Source organism: Geospiza fortis, unplaced genomic scaffold, assembly GCF_000277835.1.
Source record: "Geospiza fortis unplaced genomic scaffold, GeoFor_1.0 scaffold131, whole genome shotgun sequence".
In the NCBI taxonomy this organism is placed as follows: Eukaryota; Metazoa; Chordata; class Aves; order Passeriformes; family Thraupidae; genus Geospiza; species Geospiza fortis.
In genome coordinates, this window is record NW_005054391.1 from 510,179 (window position 1) to 537,889 (window position 27,711).

General features: G+C 35.4%; 1 protein-coding gene across 4 annotated transcripts in view; it reads right to left on the reverse strand.

Moving 5' to 3' along the window:
• Positions 1-27,711, reverse strand: part of ABI3BP (ABI family member 3 binding protein) — a 136,263-nt gene that overhangs the window by 88,113 nt on the left and 20,439 nt on the right. For 3 of the 4 annotated variants that reach the window (XM_031060791.1, XM_031060790.1, XM_031060789.1), the window contains exons 2-6: positions 27,535-27,711; positions 19,060-19,128; positions 16,967-17,099; positions 7,732-7,913; positions 4,756-4,817 (exon numbers count right to left, since the gene is read on the reverse strand). In XM_031060791.1, coding sequence (XP_030916651.1) covers positions 4,756-4,817; positions 7,732-7,913; positions 16,967-17,099; positions 19,060-19,128; positions 27,535-27,711 — 623 coding nt within the window. The remainder of the gene's footprint in view (positions 1-4,755; positions 4,818-7,731; positions 7,914-16,966; positions 17,100-19,059; positions 19,129-27,534) is intronic. The other variant, XM_031060788.1, reaches the window with a different exon arrangement.

The window sequence follows — 27,711 nt, forward strand, 5'->3', positions numbered from 1 at the left end:
CTGGTCCCTGATGGTTGTGCTTCAGTTCCCACAGGCTAATGTGGTAATATCGCATTTTGATCTCCTTCTATCAGCTTGAGATGTTTTGCTTAATAAAACCACAGTATTTGACAGCTTAGGAAACCCCAATTCTTTCTTCTCTTAAGGATCTCTGGAGCACTGACTGGGGAGTAATTCAGAATGCTGAAGTAAAGCTGAAATTTAACTACAGCAAAACATGTGAAACATATGCAAATACAATTTGGTCACAAGACACAAACAGATTCCCAGGACACAAATATATTCTCAGGAACACTATATTTAGAACATAGACTATTCCAGAACCAGGTGCACATTTGTAAACCATTAGCACTCTTGGGTGCATAGCCTTATTAAAGTAGATTAGCTCAGAAAAATCTTAGTGGAATTGTTTCCAAAGCACAAGTGGCCAGCCACCTACATGATTCTTAAATTTTTATGCTAAATACTCGGAGTCTTATGCTGTTCGTATCCCTTTGACCCAGATTACATCTTGCCTAAATGTGAATATGAAATTATATTGATACCATTAAAAAAAAGGAATACATGAATGGACCCCACAGCTATTAAAAGAAAATAGTTGATAACAAAGAAAAGAATTATGAACAAATTCTGAAAGCTTAATAATACACTCAAGTGATGAGAAAAGGTAGACTGTAATGCTAATGACATAAAAATGCTACATACATTAAAAGGGAATTGTTTTAGTTATATTTGAGCTACAAGAAAGAAAATAACTCCTTCCATGCTAAATACATTCCACTGAAATCAGAACCAGATAATGTTAATTTTGTGCTTTATGACATCTGGCCTACTTCATGTGAAAGAACACTTGCAAGAGAAGTCAGCATTTGATGACAAAGTGCTAATCATTTACCTAAGGATAGCTATTTTTGTTCTATTATAAATACTTCTGAAAAGCTTTAAAAACAATGGCTGGGTACACATTCAACACATACCAAAGTTTAAGAAGCTGGAAGAAGGCCAATCTCCACAAGCAAGATGGACCTTTCCTTGGGGAAATGGATGGAGGCAACTTTATGATCATTGTTTGCTACCTAATAACAGTTTTGCACTGGTGTGAACATGGTTCAATTATTGTCATTATATGAGGGTAGAAATAATCTTCCTTCTTTATTTTTCTTTTTTTACATTTCCATTTTGTTTTCTAGTGAAAAAATTGTGTTGCAGATGATCTGCTTTTGAAGTAGCTCTCCTATTCATGTGACTAACAGATGGGATGGGATGCATTTGTTAGAAGAAGGTGCTCATTTTATTGTATTTCTCCTCAGCAGCCTTACAATCAAATAAACAGCTGTGAAGTTGTAGTGAGTGCTTGTGTAACCACTACTGTAGAACTTCTAATCATAATCACTATCAGCCTTTTTACTAGTAAACAGTTCTTAGATTGACAAGAGCATTCTTTCTTTGTTGACTAATAATGGATAGCTACAATGATAGCAATTTAAAAACTCAAAATACCTTTATATATATTAAAAATGTAGCTTTTCACTCAGGAATGAATAATTGACGTGAAATCCACGTTCCTCAGCTGCTATAATTAGACTGCTCACCTGCACAAATCTGTAACTGCTGCACTTCAAATCTACCCATGCTGACAAAGTTTTCTTCTCAGTTTCCACAAAGTGACTAATTTAGATAGTTCTAGTAATATTTACTACTTTTACAAACTATTTTGGAAATGTCAGCCCATCATCTGTAGGAATGGCACTATCAACTATATTTTTCAGATAGGGAATATAAAGCATATAGGCATTAGGAACATCAGTTATTTAAATAGCTGCTGCCATCATGAAAGAAGATGGCAAATAATACATTCCTTATTTTCAGAGGAAAATGAGAGATGTAAATTATACTATAGGTCAGGTATCTCATTTCTTACCATATACATATTCTTACAGGACTGCAAATCTCAAATGTTCTGTGAAGCAGCACATGGTAACATTACTTTAAGAGACTTGTTCTTTCTTTCTGTGTTGTATTCTGATACTTCAAAAAGCCAAAATTAACTGGCATGCACATAAGAGATTCTTCAAGGAAGGATCATGGTCAGTCTGGACTGAATAAGGTTTGGAAGAGCAGAAGTGTTTCCTTCTAGAGTTTAACAAATGGTAGAAGCTAAGAGTCCTTTTTGGCTGGAAAATTGGGGAGGACTCCACCTTCCAGGCCGACATGAAACTAGAGGAACTTAACCAGAAAGAAGAGGAAATAAATTTCTACTGCATTTTTTCTGCCCTACCACTACCCATTGTTTATGAAGAGAAGAAGAAAAACCATTTCTAGAACACTCCTTTTCTTCCACTCTCTCCTTAGTTGCTGCTCACACAGCCCTGGGAGCTTAGACAAACTTAAAGGATGAAACTGCCAAAAGAAACACAAGATGATATGTGACTGATGTTGAAAGGGCAGAATGACTGGATGGGTTGGAAACGTTGTTTTAATAAACAGCCTTTAAAAATGTCCTTACAGAAAAGAGTTAGGACCATGTTGATATGAGTCAGTTGTGTCTTTGGAGCAAAATGAAGCACAAACAAACTTGGCCTAAATCACACTCATTCTGGCTTTGCATCAATGATCTGATCACACCACAGAAACATACCCCACCTAGTGCTGTGGAAACTGAAGGAACAATATAAACTATGTGCTTTTTGGCTTTTTGCACCACTAAAATAAGAATGATAAGAGAACATTTAGAATAATCTATGGTATGTTTTCATGATATTTCTGTGGAGGTGATAAAGCAGTACTGCTCTGGAGATGAGCCCTGTGAAGATCACAGAAAAGACTAAATGTTGGCTCTAGTCCTCCTTTCATACTTGAGCTGCGCAAATATTTGGAGAGCTGTTTTAGCTCATTTTCTCAGGACTTCTCCTGCATAAATAGAATCCCTACTTGCACAGAAGCAGCATAACAGTCAGGGTTCTGGCACACAGGGTTTGCTAAGAGGAGCAAAGGAACTCAGCTTGCACTCCATAGCCCAGAGTGAGTTCCCTGATTTTGGGCTGTGCAACTTTAAAGACGTTTGTGGGACCAAGGGGTCAACAGCAAAGTTGACTTCAGCAACATAATGAGATGAGCACCCTCCTGAATATCTAACCAACTGGATTTATATTACTCACAAATAAAACCTTTTCTCCTGAACTCAAGACACAAGTATATTTCCAATAATGTAAGCATTCCACTGATCTAACTCTGTATGTAATGCAATTATTGAAGTATTACTGCCCTAAGTGAATGGACATGGCCCCAAGTTGCACTGGGGAGATTTAGATCGGATATTAGTAAAATTCATTTTCACAGAAAGGGGTGTCAAGCAGTGGAAATGACTGCCCAGGGAAACAGTAGGGAAATCATCATGCCTGGAAGTGTTAAAAAATACATGGATACAGCATGTGAGGACATGGCTTAATGGTAAACATGGTGGTGGTGCTGGTTTAGCAGTTGGACTTGAGGAACTTAAAGATCTTTTCTAACCTCATTGATTCTATGATTCTGTGCATACCTAATTATTCCTAGAAGGAAATATATTTAATGAATTATGATTTGATTCCTGAAGGAATTCCAGGTCTGATAATTACAGACCATTTATAATATTCTGAAATATGAAAAACAAACAATGAGAAAACATGCATTACCATTTCCTACCATGAAAACATTTGGAAAATCTGAGACAGAAGAGAATTGTGAAGAATGGGTTATTCTTTTGTAATAATTAACACTCATGAGTTAACCCTCTAAAATCTTTAAAGGAAGAGGGATTTCTACAACTTTTCTTGGGAAGTTATCCCATAGTCTGCCTCAGGGATAGTAACCTAAAAAGAAGCAGAACAAAAAAAATCCTCCAGAAGATTAGATGCTGAAAAGATTAGAGAAGATTAGATTGCACTTTGATTAAAAAACAAGGAAAGTAAATATAAATAAACCAATTTAATCTCATAGTAGAACTGGTAATGCTCAAAAGTTATGACTTAAATGTCTCTTTTTCACTGTATTAAAACCCACTAGCTGGTTTGATCTAGACAGCCTTCATTTATGCTTCAGATCTTAGAAGAAAAAAAAATCTGGGTACACAAACCCATAAACAAATGAAAGCCATCCATGCTTGTTTGAGAATGTTTATGGAAAAAGTCAAGTGAGGGGAAAAAAAAAATCTTTATTTATAAAAATCAATTTTTTAAAATTAAATGGTAAAAATTTTACCATGCCACATAAAAGGATTTAACAGACAGCCTAGCAAACTTGATTAAATTGCCCTTTCCAGCTTCCTCTGGTTCTGCAAACACTTGCCTCACATATGGGAACTATCAGTGAATTCAGTGCGATGACTAATTTAGAAAGCTTGAGTATATACAAAATTACTCTATAAAATCACATCACCATGTTTTCCCTAAGTTAACTGATCACAACAAATATCACAGTTTGTTTGACTTCTACAAAGGAATAAGCAACTTCTAAGTTTTGAATCTACAGCTGAAAACCATCAGATTTATCTTAGATAGGTTGGAAAAAGTGTATGTAATCATCTCAGTTACAGTTCTCAATTATTTTGTCCATCAACACATTTAAACATTTTCCACACAGTGCATTTAACAGATTGTTTTCTATATTGGCAGTTTGTGGCCTTGATAATTTCTTTCTCACTGAACACTAACAGAGAATAAAAGATTTGATCATATGAAATACGAATCAGCTTTAAAAAGAGACTGTTTTGCATACCTGTGTTTGGGAATTGGGTACCAACTTATACATATTCTGGAGTTGCCCATTTACTTTTTTACCTGTTTTGACAGAAAGAAAAATAAATTCACAGAATTAATTTCTTGTTTTGTCCAAAGCAAAGCAAACCAAGTTTATTCACCTTTTATTTGTCAGCTTGGAAAGTTAGAAGGCTTAATTAAAAGCCTGTATAAAAACACATTATGGAAAAAATGTTTTGTCCTGTGTCTCCAGATCCATTAATATATCTGCAAGTCCCTCTCTTCACATTTTGACAGCAAGGAGATGAAATGTATTCTTCTTGTTTTGTTTATGGTTTTGTTTATCTCAGTGTATCAACAAACCCCCAGCCTTAAACTCTGAATTTTTTTCTCTTAAGTTTTCCTCTTAGTTTCTAAGTATTAGAAGTTTCTTGTGATGCAGCTGTTGTGTAAGTCAAGAAACAGTCCTGTTCAGCACCTACTCTATTCTAGCCTGCTGCTTCAAACTTTCCCTGCATCTTCCACCTTTACACTTTTCTGCTGCCCTTCCAACAATGGATGTACAAACAAGAGTCAAGCTACATGTTATCATATTTTTTCCAAATTCCATCCTAAATAGATGAGAAGTACGGAAAAAAATTCAACTCTAAAGAAATATCAATTGAGATACCTTTAAGTTGGAAACAAGTCTTTCAAAGTGCTTGATACTTCTAAATAACAGGACTTACTATTGGCCTAAATTCAAGAGAAAAGTGACAGAAGTTTCTCAATGACTTCATGAGAAAATCATGGCAAGACAGTCTGCAATAAGCTACTTTCATCTCTTCTGAAAAAAATCAGTTAAATAAATGTTGAAGTTTTGCCATGCCTTTCATGTGTTTTCAAATCATGAATTAAAAGCAGATTCTCCTCCCAACCCCTCCCAACATGTTTAGTACATAACAAAAATTCAGCCTGTGGATTCAACAAATCCAGGAACTTGCAAAAGAACTTCCAGTTTCTAGTAATTGATATATTCTGCAGTGGGAACAAGAACATTTACAGTGAAGGATGTTTGGTTTAGGTTGAGATGCTTCTCCTATATGAGAAGAACTTGACACAAAAGAAGAAATTAACACAGAAAAGAAGTGTCTGTCTGTGTTGATTGATAAACTTTACAGGCATCTGGTTGTACATTTATTATAAATATACACTCTCTGTTTACTGCTCACATTTTCTGTATCTACCTGCTATACACTAAAAATATGAAAGGCTTGAATTCTAAAGTGCTGACAATTTTCCCATTATAAGATTCTTTATCAGTAGACCAGAATGTAGAGATGCAGGGTAATTAAAAACTCCTGGGATTTAGCTGCTGCAGAAGCATCCACTGAATACACAAGTCTACACTGCTGACAAAAGAAATCTTATGTAAATAGAATATTAACTCTTAGAAGAAATAATCTTTCAACCAAACTTAGTGGGTCTCCATAAACTTACAAGAATGATTCTCCTGACCTATTAAAAAGTAAAATGTCTGTAAGAAACAGAAGTTAGAAATACATTATAAAGAAAGATAAGATTTGGTGATGTTATCATCAGTCTTGAACAAGTAATAAACTATAAATATTTGCACTCATCACTCGCTCTTATTCTAAGTGCTGAAATATATTTCATCACTTGCTCTACAGATGACTTTAAGATGTTTGAAACATAGAAAAAAAAACAGAAAAAAACACTTGGTAGGATATCTGTAAGGCTGCAAAGCAGAACTTTTTGTGAATCAGGTATAGGAAAAGGCTACCACCATCATCCTCTTATGCTATGGTATATCCATGGCGTTATTCTGGATTGCTAAAACAGCTCCATGGACACTGGGCAGGTGCTTCAAAGTTACAACTTTGTACTCTATAATTAAGGCCAAGAAAGCTCTTTATTAAGAAGTATGAAGGTTTTCATAGTGTTACAAGCCACCATACTGCTCCCCTCCCTTATCCTCAAGTATATTGAGCTCTGTAACTCACCTACAAGTCAAAACTGAAGTCCAAATTAAATTTCAGCTGGAAATCTCAAATGAATAAGGCTCTCTAATGAGAACTCTCATTCTTTAAATTTTGAGTCAAGCTAAAAATACCAAGCATAGGAGTTTACAGCATCTTCTGAGCAACATTATGTTTCAAAATACCTTTATACAAATACTTGAGGAAAATAAATCATACTGGATAATCTGTTAAGTCCTCTCTTCTCATTACAAGGAGGAAAACTCTAGTGATGCCTGTTTCCTCTGCTGGTATGAGTGATTCTTTCAGCAATACATGTTTTTACAATTTAGCATCACTTATCCTGCATTGTCTTGGGATTTCAGAATGACAGCCAGCCATAGGTGTTACACGCTGCCCCATGAAAATAAAAACAAAAGCATACACAACACTGCACGCTTCAGACATGATCCATACAATACTTTGATTGCAAATTAGCTTCAAATCCATCTTTTGAGCAGAGCAATAAAGGGCCCATTGAGGCAGGACAGGTTCTATCTAACTTGAAGACCAGCTTCAATGTAAATGCAGGTGTAAAAGAAGATTCAAATAACACTAATAATTGTCATCACTCATGATGGAAGAAATTCAATGGATTAGTTGTGTGATGGTTGATGGATTAGTTCATCTTATTATTCATGGCCTAATGAAAAAGCTTAGAATCCAGTCAGAAGTATAAATATTCATACTCAACATTTGATGTGTATCTGTACTAAACATCATTAGAATTCTATCAACCTGCAGCAGATCCTCTATTTGCCATGACAAGAGAACACCTTTCAGAAGACTAGGTGGCAGTTTTTCAAAACCAAAATATTTCTAGTTTCAGCAATTCATAAGAGATTTTTTAGGGGCAAAATGGATGGCATTTAAACAACAAAAAGTTTATCAGTACTTTAATCTAAGTAATATCATAAGAGAGGAAAAAATACTGTCAAAATCAGCAGCTATTTGATTAACTATTGTCAAATACTTACTAGAGAGAACTGTCTTATGATTCAAAGTCTTGCTCCAAACACTATCCTCAGCATTGTCTTTAACTCCAAATTCATAAGGTGTGTTTGGCTTCAGATTGTCAACCACTGTCTCTGTAGCTGGGCAGAGCTGAAAAACCCATTTCTTGTCTTTACCTTTTTCTCTGTAGCGAACTGTATAGAACCTGCTCGGGGAAAAAAAAAAGTAGATCTACTCAAAGGAATTCACTGCAACAATTTTTGTGATAAAATAACAATAACAACAACACCACCACCAACAATAATAATAATAATTTAATTATAATGATGATGTGATGTTCTATTGTTTTTGTTCTTTCTGACTCTTTATGGTCACCAAATATCAGAAGAGCCAGATTTATTCCACATATATGTACCCCATCATATAGACCCTGACATTAGGAATATTGTACAAAGAGCAAAAGGACAGTCTTCTTATTCACCAAGACCCATTGTATGCAAGGTTTTAACCACAAAGTGTAAGCTCATCATCCAAGCAGTTCCTGTAATTCTGACATATGCCAGAACCAGTCAATTGAAGCATGAGTCTGCTAGTCAAGAAGCCTCTACCGATTTCTCAAAATCATCTGTATCCATCCAGTGAAAGGTGTTCCTGTCAAAATTAGCCCAAAAACATTTCCCAGGGAAAACCAGTAATATTTGTTGTTTGTGTAATACATTCCTCATTCAGAGATCCCATTATGTATTGCCCCCACTTCAAACAACAAAATAAACCAAGACATTACTTCCAGCAGTTTAATAACATGATGAATGCTAACAGATTGCGAAATTAGGAAACACTTCTACAGAAATTGCCCAATTCTGTCAAGGAGCACCACCCTGAAAAAGCATGACTGCAATGTTAACCAATCAAAAAAAAGGTAGTGGAAATGGTGAGAGCTTCAGCACAAGAACTCCCCTGGCTGACATAGTCTCATTTTCAATATACGTGCTCAATCACTACCAGAATGGAGTGGAGGTTTCTTTTCTTGGAAAAGCAAATCTCAGAGAGATTTGGCAATTTTTTAATCCAAGTATTACTGAAAATTGTTACACATAACATAAATAACTCATATCCATCATCCATATCTATCTCACATTTACGTCATCTGAAAAGGGATGAATTCAGTTCAATTTTATTTTGCCACACTTAAATAGAACAACTTAATGCATGCAAATCAAGGCTGTGAGATTTATTACAGGCATTATACAGACAATTATATAGGGACAAAGGAATCTTCCTTTAAAAAACCCAAACCAACCAAATAAAGGTTCTTAAGCAACTGAAAAGGTTTCAAAAGTCCAGACTAAAATTACTTAGTGGACCAAACCTAATACAGCCAATTCATAAAGCTGCTTCTGCTGAAGTTACAGAAGAGCACTTTCAGAGTACAGTTTACATAAAATGTGACTGGTGAGTAGACAGAAATTCCTACTTCACTATTAAAACACAACCTAAGACAAGGCAAGTATCACTGATGGAAAATAATCCCATACATAATGGTTCACTTTGTTTACATATTTTATCTCATAACTGTCAAATTTATTTTCTTGGCACCAAAAATACAGATTCTCCCTGTAAACCAGGAGCTACAATTCAGGTACTTCACCAGGTTCCAAGATCAATATTTATGTTGGCTCACATAACTTGATTAACTGTACTACTTTGTGTTCAAAACAAGATGTAGCCTAACTTAAAACTTGAAAAAGAAAGAAAAAAAACAGTAAGGAAAAAAAAGACAGACAAGTAGTGAATATCCTCTCTCAGTTCCAGGATTACCAAGTAATAATCTGCCTCCTTAATTGTGTGGGCTGTGAACTAATCAAATGTCAAATAATAGACCTAATTGTCAGTTAAACTGACAAAGAACATTTTAAACAATACATTATTGGCAACATTAAAAGAAGGAAAAATTCTTCTCCTTTGTCCTCTTAATCTATTTGTATGTAGTCCCAGAGCCATTAACCAACAGGAAAAGCTTATTTGAACTCCTTGTCACTGTCTTGCAAAGGATGTAACTTTAATAAACAAATTCAATCTTCAACACAAATGCCTCTTACTGGACTCCATACAGTTTTTTGGAGAGGGATTTGGAATAAGTATAGACAGACATCAGATGTGAATTCAAGCGGAAATAGTCACCTTTTTTCCTTGCCTGAAAGAGGAATTTTCATTGGCTTTCATCTTCATCCTTACCTTTTCCTACCCAATTTTAATCCAATGGGATAGAAATAAAGCGTTTGTATGTGATGGAAAAAAGAGAGTATACTGCTTCAGTTCAGTTATTGAACAATCTAAAAGAACAGCTGCATCAGAAACAAGGAGAAAAAAACAACTAAATACTTGTTGATAATGAACAGGCTTTTAAGTGGCTGTCTCCACTTGCTTCTAGTGGACAAAATGTTCTACTTTTTAATGCTGTCTCCACACCTGAAAATTTCTTCACTCTAATATAAATTAAAATGCTAAGAACACATGCACTATAAATAAAAAAAGGCCCCAACTTTCACTTAAATTCAAGACTATTATAAAATCTGAAAGGAAGATTTTCAAAATTGTGCCAAACTACGCCATTAGAAAGAAAGAGAAACATACAGCACAGAAGAAATGTGCTCTCAACTCCAAGATTTCCAAGCCTATAAAAACTTCACCAAGGGTATAATTATTTCAGTGGAAACTTGCCATAGTGAGTACTAAAAACACTGACTGTGATGACAGAATTTCCTCAACCATTTCAATAAAAAGCAATAAAAATGAAGTTCCATCTAAGAATTTGCAGGTCACAATCATTTGACTATTAAAAATATCTAAATAACTACATGTGCTTTTGGGAAAATGCAATCATTTGTTTATAGAGTAAAAATTCAGAAATGCCAAGTTTTGTCATCAAAGAACAACAACTCATTTTTAAACCAGACCAAAAAACTGCCAAATAAAATGCAATTTCGGTGTCTGCCTGAGAACACTGTACTGATTGAATATTGTTGTGATTTTAATTTCTCCATTTTCAAATCGTTCTTTCATCAAAAATACAATATCAAACAGTCAACACATAATTCAAGACATGAGTAAGCAGTAAGATCCAGTCACCACTCACATCTATCTATCCCCTCATGGCAGTGACATAGAGGCACAAAATCAATGCAGTGGCTGAACTGGAAACATTCAGCAAAACATCTGCATAGATCCCCTCCAGAACAACACAAGGCAGGCTGAAATACAGTGCTGTCATACTTACACAGAAGGGAAAGCTACACGACATCTTTCTCAAATAAAATACTTCTCATTATCTCTGTGAGGTAAGAAAAGGAAAAACTGATTGCTCACCACAGGGTTCTAACAGCTAATACACTGTGGAATGCTTCTAGAAATGCTATTCCCACCTGTGAATACTGGTTTGATGCTTCAGCAAGAAGTTGGCACACCCAGCTACACTTGGTGAGAAATTATTTCAATCTAGATTCTCAGCAGGTATAAAGACCTAACAATATTTCACTTAATTTAACATTTCATTTTGATTAATTGATTTGTTATGTGTTTTGGTGGGGGACATTTTACCAGAAAAATGTTTATTGAATACTCCTGTATTTATATTTACAACAAATATTAATCAAATGACTGCAGAGGTTACTCTGTTTCTTTGCCAGCTAGCACTCTATAAAACATTAGAGCTCTTTTCTCAAACTCCATAGAAGTTAGTTCCTCCCTGCCTCCACCAACAGGTAATGCTTCACTCATTTGAAGATACCACCAATGAGGCCACCCTAGGAACTGTAGAAAAATTTTACCCGCTCCCTTTTTACTAGACAGCTAAAACTCCAACAATTTAAAACAAAAGGTGCCATGAGATGTTTTGTTGCACTCAGAAATAATCTTTGTAATAATGAGGGAAAAGAAAAAAAAGCAAAATTGGCCACAGCAGAGGAATAAAGAGCCTACATTCATCAAGAGTGCTTCTCTCCATATACATTTGTGCAAAATCATGGAATGTTCAGTGTCTGCATTCCTGAAACTCTGTATCTTTGATGGTATTTTTACTTTCCTTACCTCCACATACGACGCACACAAAATGTGATGGCAGAAATAAAATAAGTAAGAACAAGTTCATAATATAAAGGAAGCCACAAGAGCACAAGATTACCCACAGGCCAACCACTGTAGTGATTACTGCAGCTGTAGAGTCAATGTAAAAGACTCTCAGCCTGACACAGAAGGTTGTTTCTCTTCTATGTTCAGCTCACAAAGTTTGTTTTTTAAAACTCTACAATCCAAGGCAGTGCTCAGTTTAGAGACAGCCTTTTTGTTGCACTAGAAATCAAAATAAAATGACCATTTTAAAGAAAGAGCACAGAGGGTTTTTTCTTTTGAGATGAAGCAAATCTTATTCACTGTTAAAAGAAGTAGAATTCTAGGATGGATAGGCGAGACACTCAGTTTTCATCTATCAGTCTGAATGATACTGTTTTGCCAAGAATTCCACTGCCATTTTTCCATTTTTCAACCAAATCTCATTTCAGCCAGGTTCCCAGAACATGCTTCCACAGTCAAATATTCAGACACAAACAATTAGATACTGGAAATCTTATAAGGCTTATAAGGTTTTGTGAGATTTCAAGACTAGGTCAGTTTGTATAAATACCACGGATTTATTTGGAACCAGGTCCCAACCAAAACTCCAAACAATTTAATCATGACTATTTTAGTCACACGTAACACTAAACAAACAATTAAGCCTTGGAGATAGAAGAACATTCCAGCTCTGTGATTTTGTGTTGCCAGAGACAATAGATTAGGAAGCTCATTTCTTTTTTGTTCACAGAAATGTAATCAGAATTTTTTAAAAGAGACTATCAGCATAACAGGTATTTATTTATAGTTAGACTTCATTAGAAGTGTAGCATCCATTTAATGCTAGAAAGCAATAAAAGAAATGCTTTGAACTATGATGTTTCATACACTGAGTGTTGCACAAATTGCCCCATGAAGTTGATGATATTGTTTCCTTTTTTACTGCTAAGTTTACTTTAAAGTAACAGACACTGGCATATATGAAAAATGGAAATAATGACACCACTGATGGTTACCAGTTAGTTTTGCAAAGCACTTTCTAATTTAGTTTTGACTCTTACATGATCACTAGAATTCACTTCTTCTACTTAAAACTTTTAGTAGAATGACTGAAATGAAGGATGAGAGGCTCTGAAAAAAGGAGAGACTGAACAGGAACAAATCATTCCAGTTTAAACAAGCTTTTAGCATGTACTCCCACAGCAGCAGCTCAAAAGCACCTGAAACTCAAGGAGTGTATTTGCTGCTGTATGTTTTCCTTTAAGAAACTCTGCTATATCTAAAATACATTTTGTATGACACTTGCAACACAAAGGATGACTTAGTTGGCAGCTGCATAACGATAGAAGTTTGTAAATAGGCACAGGAGGAGATAGGCACATTTCTTTCTGAATTTCAGATTTTAAAAACCCTACTTTTATGTACTATACAATAAAAAAACTAAATATGGACTCTTCCCTGGTTTTCCCTTACTGTTTTTCTTACTTTTTTTTTTCGTAATCATCAGATAAAACCAAAATAAAATGCAAAATCTCTGCTACTTGCAAGTATGGCATTAGGACATTTAAATCACAGGTAAAGCAATTAAAACAATGCCAGTGTGAAATTGTCACAGCAGTTAACTTAAAAAAAGACATATCTTCAGGTTTTAAAGTCCTATTTTTGCATGTATCTGAAAATGTGCTTGCTTTTCTACACAATCCACTCAATAGAATATTATATTATCTATAAACTCTGATGGAAAATAATGGGTTTTGTTCCATCCCCCGACTTTTCTTTCTAAAGAATTGAAAGTCGAAGTCCACCATTTTTAACCCCCAGCTACAGAGGTGTTCTAATCAAAGCAAATACAAAGAAAGAAAAATCTACAGAGTATTCTCTCTTTTTCAGACCTGGATGGAGAGTAAATGAGTACTTTTATTTTGACAGATCTGTCCACTAATATTTGTTTGAACGCAGCTAGGCAGAGAGGAAACAAACCTCTTACTCTCTTGGAAATAATAAAAAGAGGAACTGAACGTGGCTGCGCAGAAGGATATTGTGACTTTGCCATCGTCCCTCATCAACTGTCTTCCACTGGTGTCACAAAGCAGAGGATGCTGAGAAAGGTTCCACCAACTGTGCTTCCTGGTGTTATGTAGTTTTCATCGGTTACATAAAACTAATCACTTGAGTTTTTTGATTTAAATATTTTTGGTTTATTTTAAATTCTTGTGCTAAGGGTCTGATGAGAGATAATAGTCACTTCAAGAATGCTTCAAAATTTCACCTTCCATTTTTGGTCCGCAAAAACGGCAGTGAATAATTTTGTTTCAACAAGGGATTAGCATTTGGGGTTATCTTGAGGGTAATATGCAGCACTCTATTGGCTTATGCTCTTAATCTCTAGGGAGTTAAGTCAAAAGAATGGTTTGTTGAAAAATGTCACAGTAAATTTTTTTCATTGGAGTTCCTTAAAAATCTCATAGATACAGAAGACCACTATGCTCCCTGTAGAAGCAAGCAGTAATTTCACTGAAGCAGTAAAAGATATCAAGGCTCTTTGAGAATATGGCACCTCTTACTCCAAACTCATTTGCTCACAAAACCAGATCTTCCAAGGAATATCCCACTGAGGTCAAACTTGCACTAGAGAAAACCTTGGCCAGCAGAACTGTGCTATTCCATGTGGTTTCTATCTTCTGACTCAGTAACACATTGAAATAACTTTTATTATGCAACACTTGTACAAAAGCCTAACATCCACATGGAGATGGTAAAATCTGAGGCTGAGAACAGTGACTCCATTTCAGGTCATGGAGAGTTACAAATTTAAACCTTGGTGGGACATTGACTGACAGAACTGCGTTAAGAGGTCCTGACTGCTATGTAGGGCCAATGCCAAAGGTTAGAGGTTAGCCACTAACAGCAATCTTGAGGATAATTAACAGTCCCAGTAAGGAGAATGTGCCAGATGAAAAAGCATCAAGCCAGGTAGATTGCCCCCGAAATAGATTAAAATTTTGGTGAAACTGTTATTGGTTTTTTAAGTAAGTCTTGTACTTTTATCACAACACTAACTTGCTAAGAATGGGCTGCTCCCTATTTTTTTCTTATTGTGCATTATCAACAGTCATTCAAATTATTATAATGAATTAATAATTTTTCTTCTACACACTGACTAGACATGTATGTGGATTTAATCACTCAGAATTCTAGATAAACACACCATGGTCACATGGACAATTGTTCTCATAATTTATACAAATCACAAGCACTTCAGTCCAGTAAAGGTAAAATTAATAAGAGCACCACTTAAGTGCCTTTTTTTTTCTTCATTAACTTCCTTCTTATGCTTGATTGCAAAACAGAAATCTGGTTATAGGTATATACCTATCTTTGATAAGATCATTTGGAACTTGATATAAATGTTTTTAAACTAGCTACTCCTGTCTGAGGATATTTCAACAAAATGTGCACTTTAATTCTTGAGGGGAGTAATACCTCAGAATATATTCTAAACATGGCAAGACACTAGTAGCACACTGCCCTAACTGAAAAACTATGTTAAAAACTTTGTTCCCACTTTGAGTCAATGAATGTCCAAAAAGAAAATTCAGCTACTGAGGAGAAAACACAGAATTGATGAAGGCATGGTGGTGGATACCATTTGCTTTGAATTTCCAAGTGGATTAAGGCAGGATATAGGCTTCTCCTGAAGTGTTCTTCATTCCCACTGCACAATGGCTGCTGCAACATTGGTGCTGACACATCACATAAATTCCTTGCTGACACATCACATAAAGATTAAACCACTACGTTAGAACGCTTTGCAGGTTCATCCAAGATCAGCTCATTTCTCCAGTTTCACACAGTAGGAAAATACTTGCTTCTTCCTTTATTGAAAGAGCAAAATCTGAGCCTTAACCAACTTTTATTTCTATTGAAGAAAAATCTGATCAGATTTCATCCGTGGACATTTACTAACATTCCATAACTGTTTCCTAACAAACATTTTTTTCAAGTGTTTGAAAATCTGATTGGTGATGAAGATCCAAAATTTTTTCATGAGACGTTTCTGATGCTTGAAAAGGATCAGTCCTTTTGTGAGGTATGAAACTTTTGTAAAGGTATGAAAAAAGTAATCCTGGCTAAATGGGATGTGTTTTTTAACATAGCCTATATTTGACATCCAGTTTAATTGTGTCAGCTAGAGTTTTCCTAAGAACACCAGAGTAAGAAAAGTCAAGTCTAAATTAGACAGCTACAAATTTGACAAATATTAGACAAAATATTAGGTTAAAGAAATGTTCTGAATCGCAAGAAAAAAAAACATTTAAAACCCAAAAGATAACAGTTGCAAAACAAATGTAGATGCATCCTACAGATTCACAATGTTTCTTTTTAGTTTTACAAAACACTGTTGAGTAGAATAGAGCTTCACACAATGTAAATGAAAGTAAAAATATTCAAGGAAGAATATAAAGGGAAACACAAGTAGGGAAAACATCTGCATTAGCAATTTAAATAATTTTATTCATCTACAGAGGGTTGACTAACCATAATAGTGCACTTAATTGAGAAGCTCTTCTGCACTATGACTTTTCTTGAAACTGCTACTTGGTAACACTTCCTGAGTTTCCCACCTACTGTGCCACCCAGTAAATGTCAAAAATATTGACACAGAAGAGATTCTTTATTACTTACAACAGAAAAATAATGAAAGATGTACTGTATCAGTTTTAGAGATAAGACAAAATAAAGGAAACAAAAATCAAATGGTATTAAGGCATCATTCCCCCACCTCCGCACAACAAAAGACTTCTTTTACACGTTTTCAGTCAACTCTAAAGTGAAATATTTCCTGTAATTTAACAAAGTTTCCATTGGTTCAGATACAAATGAAGGTAGAGCCAAGGCCATTAGTTTAAGAACAAAGGATCCACTGTGAAATAGCAAGATTTGTAATTCAGCATGTTGATGTCTCACTAAAGTAGATGTCAAGCAAAGATTTGCAAAGCACTAGCGTGAGCAAATGAAATACTTACTTCACATTCAGAACTATTGTTTACAACATTTAAATTTTTACTGTAAAAATTATATTAATCACAGCAGGGAGCTGCCCTGAGTGAACTCATGGTGGTAATAAAGCCCATCCTTTTCTGTTGTTACCTGTCACTAGCACAGTTACTTGTTGCTGTCCAGTCATGTTGAGGGTTGACGAGGATGCCCCAAGAGAGGAACACAGAGGTTGGGGTGAGAGTGCCAACCACCAGCTGCAGAGGCTTCTGTGTCTTGTTCCGACCTACACAAGCAACATATAAAGTTAATTTCTCTCTCCTGCGTTATGCAAGGGAAAGTTTTTGCAGATGGATAATTAAGTAAACGAAGATCTCTTCTAAGCTTGAAGGGAAAGGAACAACAGTTCTCTAATTTTCATGGTCACAATTTCTAACATGATTTTTAAAAGTGGCAGTGTCCATGGTCACTTTTTCAACCTAACATTCCAGTTAAAACTAGTTTTTGAAAACAGTCATTTGGTGGTTTAAGTACACTTAGTATAAGAATAAGCTATAGGTAGATTAAATTAAAAACTCTGGCTATCTTGGACTATATCACAGAAGACATGACAGAGTCCAGGACATTAGAAAGCCTCCATGGATGTGATAAAAATAGTAATTGCTTGGCAGGTATCTCAGTAACACTGCAAATATATCTACACATAATAAATATTTTCTAGAGCATTCTTAAGAGTAAAATAAAACCTACAAAAGTTCTTTTGCTTTTAACTGCAGGCAGATCTGAATCAGTGTCTTTATCTGCAGGAATTTTCTCTTTTAATTACTGACTATATTGAAATCAGGTTTTGCATGATATTTCATCTTTGCTCTGTATAAAGGAGTACAGTTCTTGTGGGGGGAAAGAATTTATTTTAAAGAAAGTTTAAAAGCTAATAAGGAAATGAACAAATTATGCACAGACTCTATTTTGAACCTGTAGTTTATGGACTAATACAGGCCCAAGCAGAATCTCTGGTGTTTGAAAGACGATTGACTAGAGGAAATCAATATATTCTTTACATCACATTACATCAAAAATCTAAAGGATCTGTACCTCCTCAAAACATACAGGTGACCAGCATTTCTTGAAAATTTATAAGCCACTGATCTAAAGAGTTTTTTTCTCACTGTTGTGAACCAGATTTGACTAAATTTCTACTCATGCCTTTTCAACCCTATTATCTCTTCACTTAACCAGCCCCAGTGACAGCCTGTTTTGTATTTTCAACCAATGCATGTGTGTACATTTAGAAATGTGAACCATGATGGTTTGAACTTTATATTGATGATGAATATGTTGTGACAAAGCCTACGTTAAAAACCAACATATATTTGTTGTGTCTGAAGGGTAAATCACTTCCAAAATCTTTCCAGACATATTGTGTTATACCTGGCAAAGAGCAAGAAAAGGTTTATCCCAATCATTATCAGGAGCTAGGAAAAAAAAAATCATCCAAAGATCATAGAATAATTTGGGTTGGAAGGGACTTTTAAGGACCTGCCATGAGCAGGGACATCTTCAATTGGATCAGGTTTCTCAGACGTGATCTGTCTAACCTGACCTTGAGTGCTCCCAGGGATAGGTCGTGAGTTTATTTTTTGTAATAGTCCAGTCACCCTGCAAGAAGACTCCACATTAAAGTAGAGAATTAAGTCTTCCTAATAAAGTAAGGAATTCAGAATTGACAATATTAATGACATGGTTAAGGTCATATAGAAAGACTTTGAAACAGATGAGAACAAAATTCAGATTTCTACTCTGCTGTGTATAGATTCAGCTGGAAATATCACTTTCTGTAAGTTCTTGCAATAGTAAACTTCGTAGTAGATTGATATAGAGACAGACACACACTACCATTTTCCAATGAGGAGCTAAGAGCATTAACATGTTATGGAAGAAGAAATCCTTACCTGTAGTTTGGGAAGAATAATGTCTTTAAACATCAGAAATTAGTATTCTAAATTTTAATTCTCATTTGTAAGAACTTTATGCAAAAAAATCTTTAGGTACACCTTCATGTTTTGAGCACCGTGTGTGTGGCTACTGACTAGGGAACGCTGCCCTACATTTTACCTTTCCATGTATGGAATTTGTGCATCCCAGTGAGATGTCTACAGGTAGAAACATCTTTTCAGAGAAACCCAGCACAAGGGTCTGTTTTCTTTCAAATATTTTAAGAAAGAGATGCAGTAATATTAAAGTACCTGAACAAGACTTCTTGTTGTTGGAAACACGTGCTGGTCTTACTGAAACCAAATACCGCGGCTCTGCATCTGCAAGTGAATGGAAAAGGAATTAGTACAGATGTGCTATTTATTTGAAAAAGAGATTAATCTGAAATTAATAAGAAAAAGTCAAATAGTCAGGGAATTCTTGACACATTGTCCAATCTTCATGATCTTTAGGCTGTTTTCTTTAAAATTCATTGAGTTCGAAAGTATAAATTATTTGATTAAAACAAGTTTGAGATATTTATTTTAGTTTGGGGAATTCCTCTACAGAAATAAGATTTTCCCTAACACTTAAAGCCAGATGCCAGAGATTTCTGCCCTTCTAAATTATTTAAAACCAAGCTTTATTCCCTCTTAATTGTGACATGAGAGAAGTTGTCTAAGGAGATTCCAGCAAGATATCCACGGGCAGAATTTGGCTCACTCTCTACTAACCAAAATTATTTTTTACTATAGCTTTTAAAAAACAGGATTAGTCTACATAGAATTCTTATTGTAGTTTAGATACATTTATCTAAATGTATAAGTATAAATAAGAGACTGAATTTCCTGTGTATTTCAGTGTAACAAGCACCTTGAATTCTACCAACTAAACAGAACTGCTAAGAAATCATTCATTTTTCTCTTGCACTCAGTTTTCTGTAAAAAGAGAAGGGACAAGCAATACCAAAAAACCCAAAAGCTTACTGTACTACTGAAAATGTTCTGCCAGTGTGGGGAAAACCACTCTAACTTAACTGCTCAGATTCTGTGCACCTAAAGCACTGGACACCCATACTGTGCATGTACTTTAATTGTTTAATTAGTCTTTTTAAATGGGTTTCATCTGCACCAAATAACCAAGACAAGCATTGAAAACAGGTGTTCGAAGCAGTGTGGAAAAAAGAATTAGTTAAAAAAAAAGGAATCCCTAAGTGTAAATACATTTTCATTTACAAAAAAATGTCTTTTAGTATTTAGAGGGGTACACAAGCATCAGAGCTGTGTAACCACTTGGATATTTTTTGTATTGAGACTGAAAAATAGAAATAAGCAACACTTTAAAATAATTTGGTTTCCCTGTATTATAAACCCAGATTTGTGCTCTGCATTTATGCCCACTTGTGAGATGTTATAACTTTCACAAGGTATTCAACAGGATTATTTTAAAGCGTGACCTTGAAAGTTCAAGAACTACAAAGCCAGTCTTCAAAACTAAAAGTTTATGAATTTATCAGTAAAATGTCCAAGAATTGTGAAAGAAAATTATTAAAATACTTTGAAACTGTTTTTTCCTGCTCCATAAATGGAAAAATTAGTTCTGGCTGAAATCTGAAATGACTTGTGTAGCAGTATAGAAATAGATTAAGTGCTAAACAAAATATGGCAATACACAAAGGCTGTTAATGCCTCACTGGACATCTCAGCTACAAAACCTGGCAGTTTTCAGGATTCATCAGTTCTAGCAGGTGTTTTTGTTCTGTAACAAAGTGTTCTCTGTGGAAATATTTTGTGTTGTATGCTGTTCGTTAAGCTTTATTTTGGCGAGTTTAACAAATGTTGCCTTAATAAAGAATACAACACATTCCCATTTTCTAGAGAATTCATGGCTCTTCTGACTGTAATACAACCTACAAAAGGAAGCATTTAGGAAAACAGGCTGAGACTAGATGTTGACAGAGAGCTGTTAGGGAAGAGGCAGGTTTAAAAAGTACTGCTTCTTTAGAACCACTGAACTTAAGACAATATTATGATCATTATAACTGAAATCAGAAAATGAATTTGTTAAACAAATCCACTCAATACCTGGGATACAACAATAAGTTTCTGTACTGTGTTTAAGCTATATCTTAATTTAAAAATATGATTCCATGATTCCTGAGCACAACCACTCATGTTACTATATAGATATTAAGAGTAGAGCAACTGTAATTTAAGCTAAATTCATTGGTTTGATGCACAGTACCAAAGCATTGTGCATGGACAAGAGGACACATGCGTTGAAATGCTTTTATTCTGGGCAGATATATATTCTATATCCAAGACAAATGAAATTAAAAAATGCAGAGAGCTTTTTCAATACCATATAATGAGCCCTGACTCATTAGAATTGGGAGTTGTTTCTTGGTCTTCCACTGCAAATCAACATTTCTTTTAGTAAGTTCAGAAGAGTACTGAGTTTCTACACTGATTCAGTCTTGCTGAGAAATATGACTATCAGTCATCATCACAATGCTGAAATCATCTGATGCTACTATGACTCAATTCATTTTCAGGGCGTTCAAACATTGCCTCACCCATGTATTAGACTCTGTCAAGTTACAGGAAATATTTCACGATAATCTGTGGTTTTTTTATTATGCCTATATAGTCATAATCTATTCCATGGATTCTTATAGACAGATCCATGTCTATAAGAAGCAGGAATCTTGGGGAGAGGGGAGTAACACAGCAGAAGAAAATGAAAATTCTGCAGAATACCAGAACTCAAATAAAACCACAATTTGCACAATTTGCAAATTGCTGAAATAGGAGGTAGGTAGGAAAATGTGATAGTCAGTCATAAAAATATGGATGTTTGACTGGATGTAATTATGATTTACAGAATAGATCAGCTATTTGCATGAAAATATATTTAAGAGAAGTTCTTTTGAAAAATAAAATTTCAACCTCAAGTAAAAACAAACTATACCGCAAGGTACAGACAATCCTGTTTGCAACTGAATATTTCTTATTTTTTCTGAATTGTATTTAGTAAGAAAAGGATAGTTATGTAATTAAGATCAATGTTGAAATGTCAGGACACAGATGCAGGAATCCAGCATTTGCCTCCAAAAATCATTTCAACATTAATCAGTATATAACAGAGACATATATGATAAAGATGCAAAACATAGATCTGTCTCTCATCAGTGAGGATCCAAAATCTCATAAATGAAGGATCCCTAAAAAACAATGCAAGCTTTAACAAGTTAAATTTGAAATAAATTTGCAAATTTGCTATGAAAATCTTAGTAGCTCCTTGATGCCTAACCCATTCTTGGAGAGCTGCTACTCTAAGGCCACTTGTTTGAATCTATTACTGTCTTACCCTCTTTATTAAGGCTAGGACAACTAACATCTTGGCTAAGAATTCCTTTCAGATCAGAAATAAAGTCCAAAGAGTGACCACCTTCAATTCTTTAACCACAAAATACTCTAGGAAAATGCCCACATGTACCAGAGAAGTTCTCCTCCATAAATTCCAGAGAAGTTCTCTCCATAAATCCATGCCTAATTATTAGTGCTATAATTCCCCAAACATAGGCCATTATATTAATAAATAAAATGGTTAAATGAATAAAGCTTCTATTACCCATCTTAACAGCTTATGAAGACAACTAGAATGTAACAAAAACACATGCCACTGACATATCAGATTAACAAAGGAGAGCACTTATTTTCACATGCCATGAGCTAGGCTATCAAATCAGTATCAGCAGGACACCAAGAGGCATTACAAAATGTTAGGAAAGTCTCCTTCTGTTCAAGCACATTATTCAGGGCCCAGACAACATGCACTTGCAAGCAAAACAATGTAAGTATAAACTGACTGATGAACTTAGAATAAATCTTAAAATAGTGTTACAAATGCATCATTAGAATTCATGGACCACTGGATTCAGAAATCAAAACAAAGTCTATATTTGCTTCAGGCTGCAAGTCTTTAATCTGTATTTAGGGATTGCTAAAAACTTACCATGGGATGTTGTTAAGGGCAAAGTTGGAGGAAGGGGAGAATGGAAAGTATTGTAATGCAACAAGCATGGGAGAAGACAGAGAAGTGGGACAAAGAGGCTGGCATGAATGAACCTGCTGCTGATCAATGCATTTGTCTAGAGGAAGGGGAATCTGCTGGACACCTCCAGCTCCTCCCTTTCACTAGGCTCTGCTAGCATTAGCAATAAGAACCTGTTTTCCGGTAAGTTAGCAGGAGGTAACATAACGCTGAATTAAGATTCACGTTATTTGGCATCCTGAAAAGCATGCAGCTAACACAACTGCCAGTTTCTGGTAACTGATAAGAAACTGCACAGCAAGATCTTTTAGCTAAGCACTGCCCTAGCACAGATCCCTGAATTACACTTTCTAAAATGTGCTCAAGGTGGTACTAGAACCCTCTCATATACGTACATAAACACGAAATTCGCACAACGCTTACTGACATTGTTATGAAGCAGGATTACCAATACATTCTCCTCTTACACTGTACAGTCTTGTGCAAGAAAAGGAAAAGCAAAAGCATTGCCCAATTCTCTTAAGTAATTGCTGGTCATTTTGGCCAAAATTTCCTGTTGCCACCCAACTTTTTGGGTTTCTCTAACAGTATCAACAATTTCTAGGAGGTGGGCTTGCAATCTTCCTAGCCAAGTTAGAAAAGACTAACACAAATCTCTTAAGCAAGTACTTTCTTTACAAGTCAAGAAGACTGAGAAAATTAGGATAAATTTTTAAGTCAAGCCCAGAGCTTTTGGATGGGTCCATTCACCTTTCTATTAGCCTAGTGGAATTAACCTCTTGATATCTTTCAACACTGAACAGCTTTCATGACCAAAAATCATGTTGTTTACTGTCATGTGAGCACATAAAGTACACTCAGCACAAACCACATCTGGTGTCCTGAAACAGAGGCATAATTCTTGGGAACAACTTTGCTGCCGCCTCATCATTGTCACTGTCATCGACATTTCAGTATATTCAGATCTATCTGCTAGAGCATGAAGATGCTCAAGACTTTGCTGCCAGCAGAAACTCATTACAAGTTCAGGAAATCCAACAGGATCCTCTTCTCTTTGCCCATGCCCTCCCTCTGCAGGGAGATTCCAATTTATTGATAATGTTATCCAATTGCTGCCTCAATTACTATATAATTTGCAAAACGAAGGCAAAACAGATATTTTAAGATAAAAATGACTGCAGTGAGGTGCTGAATATTTTAATGCATGAAATGTAGGTGAATGTCACATGTACAAAATCATATTTCTTTTCTGTAAATCCTAGGAAATGCCATGTCCTTAATAATTTCTTTAAAAATATATCCATCTACAGACATGTAATTTTATAAATTAATACATCTGCTGACTTCAAGCTTCCTGTTAACAGGATCATAAAAGGTGTGTGACCCAGCAGAAAAACCGACAATAAATTTCATATTAATCTACAATGGGTGTGTTGGAAATATGGAATTTGTGGGCCTTACAAATATATATTGTTGTGTATATTGTTATCTTCTATATTCCAGCTCCAACTGGGGACAATTATCCCAAACAAAATACCGATTATGCTGCTCCATTAACAAAACCAGGGATGCAGAAGTGAATCAAAGAAATGTGGAAATGTCTGCAATGCACTTCATTCTACTTGTAGACCTACGCTCTTTGTTAGAAAGGAGAAATTGCATTTTAAAGGACTGATGCATTTTAGGAAGGGAATAATGACTTGTATGTGAGGTCTCTGTGTTTTTTACATTAGCCTAGCACATAAATTAATTATTTTTTTTTAGTAGTGTCTACAGCTGATTGTGTATCTGTACGATTTTTCCTTAAAAATTTTCACAGAATAAACAATTTTAATACTACCAGAAAAGATCCAGTTTCATGGATCTTCCATTTTCCTGGATCTAATCTCTCTCCCAGGGGATTATATTCCACAGCATTGGTCCTTAATGCATTAGAAACACATACATACCTTTTAGAGAGTAACAGATGCCCTTAATGTCCATTTCTCATCTTTACCTTTCACTACAAACTAATTTAAGGTTGTGATCCTAGTCCCTAAATTGACTGGGAAAGGTTTCTCTTTCCATGAACCACTAAAACTGACAAGGAAGGAAGCATTAAATTGCATTAGTCTTGGTCTAAATAGACCACAATAAATTTTCATATTTGGGAACCACTTCTTCCACGTTCTGCTCAATAAAAGCCTCACCTACCACTGTTCAGGGAAGCCTATAAACTCACCTGCTTTCTGTAAAATTCAGATAAGTCAAAGCATGAGAGGACCAAAAAGGAGTTCTCAGGGCAAAAAATAATTTTTTTTCTTGTATAAACCTAGTTGTTTTGACTGTGGAAAAACATGTGGAACACACTGAAGACCATTTTCAGAATGTTCAGTGGCACTTTGATCACTAGAATGTCTAGAACATGGGATAGACAACCTTGAGTGTGAAATTTAAAAGTACATTGTTTTAATACGAAGGCAACATACTAGGCCAACTTCATCACATTGAACGAGGAGTACAAAGATAATCTGAGATTTTTCAGCAATAGGGTCTAGGGGGTTTATATCTTTGGCATATTTCTTGGGGGTATTTTTATTGTCCCTCTACAACACCTTGCTTTTTCTAAAATCAATATGAAGTGTATGCTAGAGCTGAGGTCTCTGGCTGCCACAATAAAACTTACTCATTATTCCTAGAATTGAGAACCATTCTGCAGTTCTTCCAGTTTCTGCCAGCAACTGATCCCTAAATATGACGGGGAGGAGGGAGTGTGCTAGCAATCATCTCTGTCTTCATTTCTGCCACACAAGTCACTCTAAAGTAGAGCCAAAAGCACAACTGATGTTTATTGCTTTAGCTCGTGTTCCATACATATTTGGAAAGCACAGTCAAAGCTGCAGTTTAATGTTGTGTTTAATATTTGTGAAATGGGAAAGATTATGCACTCTCTGCTTCCAATCAACAAGTCCCCAAGACATTCAATCTAACCCTAAATATCTCAACTAAAAGCAACAGTTCCAATAAACGTACTGGTAATTGACTCAAATAAATGTTTGCAACTTGAAGTACATATCGCTGAAAACTTCTTTTACTCCTGTCTTTTCAAAGATGACATTTTTCTGAAGGTTAGAAATTCTTGTCTTGCTATCTATATTATGTTGCATTTTGCATGTTTAGTTACTGAACATTCAGAAGTCACAAGCATAGATTTATTGTCATAAGGAAACTGACAACTTCTATTAGCATGAGGGAGATAAAATTTTGACATTATTCTCCTTTGAACTAATCATAAAGGAAGAGCATTCCTCAACATTTGTGCTTTTCTCTTTCCAGACACCCTACAGCAAATGCATATGGTCAGTGCTCTGATGCGCTGGGGAACTAAAGAAAGGTGCCTAGAGTCCAACCATTAACTGTTATGGTTAAAGCTACAAAATAGCAATATACCTGAAATTCCAGGTGACCTTGAGCTTTCAGTTTTGCAAAACATTAGATACAAAAGCTTCTATTACATAGGGAGTTAAAACGATCTTACACCATGTTACATTCAGTCCTTTTTTTGCTCTTCCTTAAGATGTCAGAGTACCTGAAAAATATTAATCCTCAAAAATTAATCCTCACTACTCCTGCAGCAGGCATTGTTATGCCAAATGCACAGTATACTACAGAAAATCCTGTACATCACTCTTAGTGAACTGATTCAAAAGCTACACATAGGATGAATCAGGTAAGCCAGATGGGTGATAGAATTACAGAGAGATCCCAGGGGTACCAACCCATGAAAGGGAAAGTTAACCTTTGCCACAGTGATCCTATCAGTCTCCAATTTATTAATTATCCTGTGTCTAACATCTGATTTTTTCAGTTTTTATTCTGCAGTTTTCAGCCTGGAGCACACACCCACAATGGCCTTAACTGAACACATCAAAAACATGGCAATTATTACTTCTATGCTCATGCATCCTTTGCTCCCCCTTGCTTTCCACCAAGATCACAAGCATTACAATGACAAGGGTAAATTGATTCATTTCAGGCTAGAAAAACTTAAATCAATAGGAAAATCCTTAGGGATTTAACAGATTTCTCAAAAGGTCAAATCCTGATAAATCAATATTTTAATAATTCATTCTTCCTTCTCTGTATTCCAGATAACAGGATATAGCATTCATGACATTAAAACAGCTCATGGAATTCCATCGGTAACTTCTGACATGGAAGTTAGAGGTTAATCTATAACATGTAATACTGGAGTAGATCCTTAAAAGAAGAGGCCTCACATTGATATGAATGTTTCTGTCAAAAGGAATCAACCACACAATTCTCAAGACTCCTTCACTGCTTTTTCTATTGTTTGTTAATAGCATGTACATCTCCCTCGTATTCTCCTTTATAGCTGCATCTTCAGGCAAACCATCCCATCTGATATGTGATGTGTTCAAGTACAGTGCAGGCTCCCACTAAAGCAAAAATCCCCAAAACAAATACCAGCAAGCAAAATTTCCAGACAACAAGAACTAGTTGCTCTCCTTGAAGGATCTGCTAATTCCACTTTCCACTGAAATTCTTGACAGCAACCTTAAACAAACACAAAGAAACCGTAAGCACCAACCCAATAAAACAAAAAATTAGGTGAACAAAAGGTTCATATTCTCCTCAGTCTCTTCCCATAATTCATTACAACAACAGCATGCAGAGCAAATATGTCTTACCAAGTTCTGTTACATAGTTTTTTCCTTCTGAAGGCAAGGGGATGTACTGATTAGAAAAGAAGTTGCTTCCATAACCCAGGACAAAACCTTCTAGTTTGGTGCTTTGACTTGGTCGAAGATACCTCATGCAAACAGTGTCATCTGTCACATTGATCTGAACCTTCAGGCTCTGCCTTT